General features: G+C 33.4%; 1 protein-coding gene across 4 annotated transcripts; it reads right to left on the bottom strand.

Moving 5' to 3' along the window:
- Window positions 1-1,369: 1,369 nt before the first annotated feature.
- LOC105767584 (arginine--tRNA ligase, chloroplastic/mitochondrial) lies at window positions 1,370-7,374 on the bottom strand. 4 transcript variants are annotated; one of them, XM_012587154.2, is made up of 19 exons: window positions 7,121-7,283; window positions 6,790-6,847; window positions 6,568-6,642; window positions 6,341-6,480; window positions 6,108-6,183; window positions 5,903-6,004; window positions 5,480-5,695; window positions 5,080-5,160; window positions 4,590-4,673; window positions 4,397-4,501; window positions 3,808-3,986; window positions 3,370-3,454; window positions 2,974-3,157; window positions 2,723-2,792; window positions 2,534-2,603; window positions 2,234-2,323; window positions 2,006-2,074; window positions 1,811-1,915; window positions 1,370-1,619 (listed from the first exon to the last, which is right to left on the bottom strand). In XM_012587154.2, exons 2-19 carry the CDS (start codon window positions 6,844-6,846, stop codon window positions 1,509-1,511), a joined length of 1,899 nt encoding a protein of 632 aa, XP_012442608.1. In that variant the 5' UTR covers window position 6,847; window positions 7,121-7,283; the 3' UTR covers window positions 1,370-1,508. The 4 variants fall into 4 exon arrangements, with proteins under 4 accessions (XP_012442608.1, XP_012442610.1, XP_012442606.1 ...); XM_012587156.2 differs by having other exon boundaries at window positions 6,568-6,638; window positions 7,121-7,206; XM_012587152.2 differs by lacking the exon at window positions 6,790-6,847 and having other exon boundaries at window positions 6,568-6,638; window positions 7,121-7,374.
- Between the last annotated feature and the right edge of the window lie 1,423 nt (window positions 7,375-8,797).

The following is an 8,797-nucleotide window of genomic DNA, read 5'->3' as shown; positions in this document are numbered from 1 at the left end:
ATGTTTATATTATTTGATATACTATCAATGAAGTTTTTTATAGTACTCCACAAATAGATTGAGCGTGTGACAAGTGTCAAATTAATTTACATAAGGAAAAAATATTTAGTGCACTGCAAATGAAATTTTTAAACCCCACAAATAGGGCTAAGGGGTTAACAAGTGTCCTATAGGCATATAGTCTAATATTAAAAAATAGATATTTTTAAAAAAATTAACACATGCCAACTTTTTAAGATTACTTGTGAAATAAACAAAGTACGCTACTAGTGTACCAAATACTCATTTTTTATCTAAATATTTTTTTATTTTTTACTACACCCTATAATATATATATATATATAACCCTCCTTGTGTAATCTAAAAAATTTATTGTGTAAATTTTTTATTTTATATATAAAAAGGTACGTACTTATTTATTGTTTGCTTTATTATTTATGAATATTATTAATTCGTCTAACTTAAACCAAACAACATGAATAAAAATACTTTTAAATAAATACAGGATTAAATAAAGCGGGCAAGATAATTCAATGAGCAGTATAAGTGTACAACTGGGAAATAGATGAATAATAATGTATTATTAATTAATAGCAAAATGGGGAATTGATTAGGCTCCAACCATGTTAGGTTGGGTGAATTTTGATCATTCCATTCCACTTAATTATTCATCAATTAGCTTCAATTTTTAACCAACAAGTGGATTTATCATTCCATCCCACTTTCCATTTTGGGTGGAACGCCACCAGATTTCTGACTATTCACTTCCTGTTGTTTTGTTGACTTTTTGTTCAAATATATTTATTCGACTTGTTTTATTGTTATAAACATAATTCGTAGAAATACAAATATATATGCCGTACAAACATATTAGAATCAAAAATTCATACATTAAACTCGATTTTAAATATTCAAAGATTAAAGACCTCCATCTTAAAAATGTCAAGACATAAAATATATATTGTATTATGACACTCACAATGTAATTGAAAAAATTTATTTGTTAAAAATAATGTAAAAATTATGATAATTTAATTGAAATGTTTAAAATTAGCAACTCTTATCATAATTGAGTTTCTATTTATTTCTTATAAAAATCTAAAAACAAAAATGCTCCCACAAAATATAGCTTCTATATATATAGTACATTTTAATAATTTATCAACTTAGTACCTAATTGATTCAATTACATAGTTTAAATATGAGTCGATATTAACATGAATATTAAGGTTTGGAGTAAAGAAGTGAATTAATAATATTTCATGACAATCCTTCAGCAGCTGAAAGCGATTAGTGTTTTAAATAGGTAAATAAATTAGTTAATTAGGCCTTGCTGCAGGTATTAATAAATTCATAGCTAAATACATAATTAAAATCAAAACTGTCCAAATAAATAAAGTAATGAGATCTGAATACAATTGTCATGGTACATAGGATTTTATATGAACTAATATAAAACCCACCACCCTTCTCAAGAATAGGTTATATGTAAAGCTTTCAAAGTACAATCATATCTTGTAAATAGGTGTGATTCCCAGGAGATTGAAGCATTTTCTCATAACCACTGCAGTTGCTTCACATAATAGTAGTCTACTTGTTTCCTTATCTGACCCGATAACCTGCTCATTTCATCAATATATGCCACATGTCATCTTAAAGTTTCATTGCAACATCTTATACCTAGAATTCACTCTGCCATTAGAACTTTCCTAGTTTCAACACTAGGTGAACGGCCTTGTAAGGGCAGGGTGACAAGCAATAACAAGGTTTATTTTACCAAGAAACCATATAATTAGATCGTTGATCATACCTTGCACTCAGGGTTGCTGTAAAATTTGGAGAAGATTTCGGATAAACTATAGAGGTAGTCACACACAACATTCGGTAACAAATTGGTACAAGCCTCCTCAACAACCTCAAAGCAAGATAAAAATTTGTCAGACCGAGCCTGAGTCAAGAAACAATAAATAGATTGTTCTTTTTTTTTTTTTCCTTAAGTTCTTACCTCAGCAAACTGCAGCAAATGGAGCCCCAAATCGCGCTCATCCTTATGCTCCAATACTAATGTCCCCTTCTATTAAAAACAAAGAGATAATGGGTAAAAGTTGCAGATTTTGAGTCTGATACAAAAGAGTAGTTCTACTTAGCCTAATAACAGCATACTAACGTCAGTACATAAAAAGGCAACTAAAAGATTTACAACGCTACTGCTTCAGATTGAGGGGGAACTTACATTCTTCAGCTCCTCCACATCTTTACCAGATCTCCTGATGATTGAACATATTCGAGCATGAGCATATAGCAAATAAACAGCAGTGTTGCCCTGCCATTAAAAAAATTTACAAGGCAAGAATCAGATGCTAATAGTGATTGAAGTAATAGCAACAGTAATGATATTAGTAGGAGCAGAAAACTACAATCAGAAGCAGCAGAAGAAACATGGCAAACTTTCATCATAAAAAGTTCACTAGAGACCAAAATGATGAAACCAGTTCCACAATATTTGCAGTCTAAATAAAAAACTGTTAGGCACCTTATCGTTAAGCATCTGGTCAAAATTAAATGTATAATTGGTCAATCTGTTGTTCTTCAAGTCAGCATACCTGCAATCAGATTTAATGAATATTAAAAAGAAAACAAAATAGTACAAGAACTACTGAGAAGATCATAGCAATACTAATTAGGTTACATAAATAACTTGATATAATAATAAGTAGCTTACTTTACAGCACCATAACCAACTGCATCTGCAGTACTCTCAATCTCCTCCTCGGTCCATTCTTCACCCTTACCTGATTGGCACACAAAGTAACAATTTCAGATACAAGAGGTTGAAAAGTTCAAAGGCTACACAATTTAACAACCGAAAGAACTTGCAGTAACAAATACATCACTAATAGACTGACAAACATAAGGTAGTTAAAAAGAGCTGAAAAACATTTGTAACAACAGAGATAGGGTTTAATATCATACCACGCTCGATAAGTGCTGCTTTACTTCGGTTCTTGGCTTCATCAAGTAGATCAACTAAACGAACTACTTCAGTGTTACGGGTTCGAAAACGCTTGCCATCTTCTCCAAGAACAAGTCCAAAACCAACATGGCTAGCTTTGGGATAATTATCACCTTGAGGAAGCCACCCAGCACGTTTGGCAGCCTGAAAAATAACCAAAATAGTTTCAGAATATACAGCAAAAGACTAGATGTCAAAAGCTGGAATAACTCTTTATGATCATTATAATGGTATTCACAAACATCAATATAGTCCCAGTAAGTAGAATAAGAACTAGGAAGTGAAGTTTCACTTCATTAACAAAGGGTTTTAAAATATTACACAACAGAATTCAAGAAACAACTTCGAGAACATACTTTGAACACCATATCAAAATGCTGTTGTTGGCCTACATCAGTAACATATATAATCCACTCAGCTTTCTCTTCATTGAGGCGATACCTACAAAATTGAAACTAAAAAGATCGATAAGGAAGCTAATTAATTCCTATGCTAGACTAACATGTTCCATGTCAACGCAGTAAGATTGTTCCATAATTAGTAAAAAAGTACAATTATCAAAACAAATTGGCCTAACAGAGTACCCAATGAGATCAACATGAAAAACGAAACAATAAACAATAAATCATCTAAAGTTTAAGCGCTCAAGCAATTTCGAACCAAGAACCACTTTTGTAATTCTAGCCAGGGTAATTTCAGTAATTCTCTTGGCTGGCACATAATTCTGACATTTGGCAAGGAATGCCAAACAAAAACTACAGGCTCATAACATCAAATAACGGAAGAAAACTTACCAAAGAGCAGCCAGGTCAGTTGATGCATAGTTGAAACCACCATCACTCTTCACAACAATAAGAGGTATATTAATGCCATCAATAAAGATCACACGAGCTCCCTGACTTTCCTCAACTAATCCTTGTTTGGTCAACCCTTCTATAACCCCAGGAATGTATGGATTATAAAAGCTCTCCCCCTGTCAACAAGGAAATAATCATAAATAGGTCAATCAGGAGCACCATTTGCACTAGGGACAAAACATTCTAAAATGAGGTTGTAGAAAACTTGACTAGCTTGGTGGAATATGTCAAAGTAGCATAATCGTGTACAATTGCACATATGCAAGACCTCTGGCAATTATATAAATGTTAAAATCAATAAACACAATATTTACGGTTTGTACAAGATTAAAGATAATTATATAAATAGGTCCAAGATATAAAGAAAAAATCGAAAGTAAATCATAAAAACAGGAGTTTTGCAATGATCCCTGAATGTCATAGAGAAGTTTTTATGTAGAAGTGCACCTGAAAATTACCTAAGCTGACCAAAATATAACAATACATAGAGATTGACATTTGACATTTGACATTTGACATTACTTACTTTTTCCTCTAAATGAACTCCAAGTCGTTGATAGACCTTATGAAATTCAGTCCGGCTGATTTCACATATTTGTGCCCATGCCCTGCGATACTTTTCGTCTCCACCCTTAAATGAGCACAAAGAGATAAGTGTAAATGAATACAAGTACATCAAGAGAGAGAGAGAGTCAAATACTGAACAAAGTAAAATTTACCTGAAGCCGCACCACTGCCTGTTGAGCTCTCTCCTTAAATGCAGGATCAGAATCAAATCTCTGCTTTGAAGCTTTATAGAATGCCTAAGAGAGTCACCCAAGTTAGGATTACAACAATCACTCAATTTTGATAATCAATCTTGTTTCAATTTGTGTTTGGTGGAGAAATTTATAGATAAACAAAAGAGTCACCAATAATTTCTAAATTGGTTCAACCATCTACAAAGAATCTACTTCATAAAAGTCTAAACAAGTTCATGCATAAAAAGAGGAAGTTTCAATTGTTATTCAAGAGATGTAGCTTAATAAAATAAATGTTTTTGATTAAAACATCATTAAAAGCTCAGACATAATGAACTTCGTTAAAACCTGTTTTATAGAGAGGTATAGCCTCTAAAAAAAGTGGATCAGCAATTATTTGATGGATCCAGTGCTTAGTATATTTCTGCTTGAGCTTCAAATTCAAAGGAATTTGACAACATTCATTCACCTGTAGATCTCCAATGGCAGTTTCAGTAGCATCTTCAAAGTTAGGAAACTTTTCAAATAGAAACTCAATCAGCATGCCAAACTGCACAACAAATAGGAAAGTCAAAAAAAAGGTACAGCTGGGATCATGCTGAAAAGTTATATGATCTTCTGCTTTAACAGTAGCAGAGTGCAAAAGGAAGAGTAAGACAAATTAAGAGCCAAAGTCCATGACAAGAAACTCCAATAAGATAACAGACTATCATGGATATACAAACTTCACAATAAGAGAGATATAAAAACTTTTATGAACAGCAACCAAGATATATATATAAACTTCACAATAAGATGCATGCTTAAGCCTTTTCTGAGCACAAACAAGAATGCATGCCTTTTATGCACAAATCCGAAACAACACCAACCTGTGTCCCCCAGTCACCGACATGGTTTCGCCGAAGAACTTTGACTTTCGAAAATTCAAGCATACGAGCAAGTGTGTCACCAATAATGGTAGATCTCAAGTGACCAACATGCATTTCCTTTGCGATATTAGGGGATGAAAAGTCAACAACTGCTGTTTTAACTGGAGGCTGTGGTGCCCATGTATCGATACCTTCAATTAGCATCATTTGAATGCTCTGTCAAACAACAAAAAAGCCAAGCTCTCTTATTAGATCAATGCAACAGCCACAACAAGCAAAGCCAAATCCAAAAGGAATACTATTCAGGAAAGAAAGTCGATGACATAAAAGCAAAACAGAGGAGCAAAGCCAAATCCAAAAGGAATACTATTCAGGAAAGAAAGTCGATGACATAAAAGCAAAACAGAGGAATGTGTGAACCACCTTGGCCATCCAATTCTTTGACAATACTACATTTACAAACCCAGGACCAGCTACAGAGCATGAATCTATGATTTCAGAGGTCGGAAGATTATTCTTGATTGCCTACCAAAAGAAACAAGGAAATTAAATGAACAAAACAATGATTATCCATTGACTCAAAGTATGATACAGGAAAGATGATACTCCAGAATCAAATCATTCCAACCTCTCCAACAGCTGGAGGGCCACGAAATTGAGTACCCTTCCCTTTGATTTTAGACCAAAGGCCCATGGCATTATTACTGCACCAAAAATTTTCCAAGGAATTAGGGAAGAAAAACTATTCCATATTGAAGGCTCTATGAACCTTCTAATAACAAGTTATTTACCATTTCATAACATCAAAACACCTTCTAAGGTAAATAGTATTTTTTTGCAATAAGGGAACCTACGCCATACCATTGGTAATCACCAAATTTGCCAGTGCAGGCAGCTATCAATGGGTCAACATCTGCCTCATTCGGAACTGTTACTTTAAGTGAAACTTCAAATAGTTTTGCTAACTGTGCCTTCACATTCCCCTTACATTCTTCCTCTTGCTAAACCGCATTTTGAAATAAAATAATCAGTACCCTTATTTCCAGATAAGACAATCAATGGATGAATATTCAGTTGAATGAACTTACAGCTGCCATGGTCGTTATTGACTGCGTCTTGGTTGCCAAAACAAGTCTTCTAGATACTACTCTCAATAAATCTGTCTAATTTTCAGGTTTATAGAACAAAATTACTACCAACACTCGATGAATTTTAGAAAAATAACAATAAACCAAAGAAAATAGCCAAACATATAAAATTGTTCACTAAAAAAAAGTGCAAAATGCAGTCAACTGGAGTCCCAATATTACATGGACGATAGCAGTGGTCCAATTTAACACCTTCCTTGATGCATTGTAACAAGACATTCTGAACAAAGTACAAAAAAAAGAAAATCTAAAAATCATATTTATGTTTTCTTTATTGTACAGAGAAGTGATTTTATTTTCAAATCAATAAAAAATAAAACGTGAAATTGAAGCTTCCATCGAAACACACGGTATATAACAAAATCGACCATAAGGAAAAAAAGTATCCAAAGCTAATTACAGAAAACTGTGCATGGAGAGAATAAGCAGACAAAGTGGAACAAAGTTGAAAGAATTAAAAGAACAAGCAGAGTGAAAGAGAAAGATGACTGACCAGAGGCGGAGGTGGTGGTGGCGGAGATGTAGGTAGAAAATGGGAAATGAGAGAAGCGATTGAAGGAAAACAGTGAAGGAGGAGATGCCGGCGGTACTAAAAGGGTTAAGGGTGTCAACATATCTTTTTCTCTTTCCTTTATAGTTTCAATATATTTTGATTATGCTAACCCCAAAAAACCCTTCGATTCTTTTCCCTCTTTTCTCCTGCTGCTTCTTTCCATGCTTTTTCTGTTTTTAGGGTTTTTTTTTTTTTTTGGTTGCCTATTTTTTTTAGGATATTTTCTTTATCAGTGAGTTTGCCAATAAGATCGTGCCACGTCAGTTATTAAAGGCTGGACCCACTGATAAATTTTTTTAAACAAAAAACTAAACATGTATGAGACATTCTTTAATACAACTAAACCTTTTATGATATTTTTAGGTTAAGGTTTAAAACTTTTTTATAAAACAAATTACAATTTTTTAGGTTAGGGTTTAATCTGTAATGTTTGCATTTCGCAGGGAATGAAACAAAAGTACTATATTTTACGAAAATCAGAAATTTGGATCTTTTAAACTAATTATGAAGGTATCATGATGTTTAATTATATTTTTATTATATTGTTGGTAATCCATTAAGATATATATCGATCTTATCCAACAACATTTCACAATTTTCTCTTAAAAGGAGCCCGTCCCCTTGATAAATCTTAATGCATTCCATACTTATGCCATTGAGCATTCGTGATTGATAAACAAAAAAAAAACATATTAGCTATGCTCTCCTTGATATTTTAAGTGCTTGTCACGGTTATAATGTAGTCCGAACACGAAGGATGATTAAATTAAAATGTTAAAAAGTTTTGTCCTCTCTCATATTGAAACCACCTTTTGTTTTTTTGTCGGATCAGCCGCTTATTTCCTCTATTTTCTCATTTCCACCTACTTTTCCCCTTTTCTCTTCTCATTCACTTGTTCTTAGCAGTGAAGTCAATGGGGCTGGTAGGGATTCCCCCCTCTAAAATAGAAAATTTTGTATTTAAATCCATTTATAATTTTTAAAGTTTTAAATTAGAAATAGTAGAATTGTATTTTACCCTCAAAAAATGATAAATTTATATTTTTACTATTATAAAAATATACAATTTAATTTTGGCCCCAAAATAATTTTTAACTTCACCCCCAATTTGTTTTTCTCCTCCTCCTGGTAGCTAAAGCCAAGTTAGAAGACTTGGCTCCAAATACTGTCTTTCTTTCAATTAGTCCATAGCGGTTTCAATGCTTCATTTGCCATGATATGATTTCCTAAGTTGGAGGCGTGCATTTTGGTGATTCCAACAATGGTGATGGCAACTCTTAACTCTTGTTGGTTTGTTTCTATGATTTAGGATTCCCTATTTACTTTGAGTTCTGTTGAGTAATATTTTGCTCATATTTTTATTGATAGGAAGGTCGAGGTATTTATATATGTTGTCACTGGTACTATTACAGCTCATAACAGTGGTCACCTACTTTGTCTTGGCTCAATTGTCTCCTGCGCTGACATTCCCTGCTCCTGGTTTTGACATTCTATGAGCTCCAAGCCTATTGAACACGTGTCTACGGAGCACGCAGTCTTTTATGCTCATGGGGCTGATACCTTGGGTGGGCTCTGTACTTGTTGGACATGCGTCATGGTGGGTTGTAGGGCTAGTGG

This window comes from Gossypium raimondii, chromosome 5 (assembly GCF_025698545.1).
Source record: "Gossypium raimondii isolate GPD5lz chromosome 5, ASM2569854v1, whole genome shotgun sequence".
Taxonomy (NCBI): domain Eukaryota; kingdom Viridiplantae; phylum Streptophyta; class Magnoliopsida; order Malvales; family Malvaceae; genus Gossypium; species Gossypium raimondii.
This window is presented reverse-complemented; position numbering and strand designations above follow the sequence as displayed.

Excerpts from the sequence above, each read along its gene's own strand:
- LOC105767584 (XM_012587152.2), bottom strand. The coding sequence starts at position 7,241 with ATGTTGACACCCTTAACCCTTTTAGTACCGCCGGCATCTCCTCCTTCA. Across the intron at positions 3,987-4,396 it reads GAGTTCATTTAGAGGAAAAA|GGGGAGAGCTTTTATAATCC; the intron begins GTAAGTAATGTC and ends CCTTGTTGACAG. Across the intron at positions 3,455-3,807 it reads ACTGACCTGGCTGCTCTTTG|GTATCGCCTCAATGAAGAGA; the intron begins GTAAGTTTTCTT and ends TCAATTTTGTAG.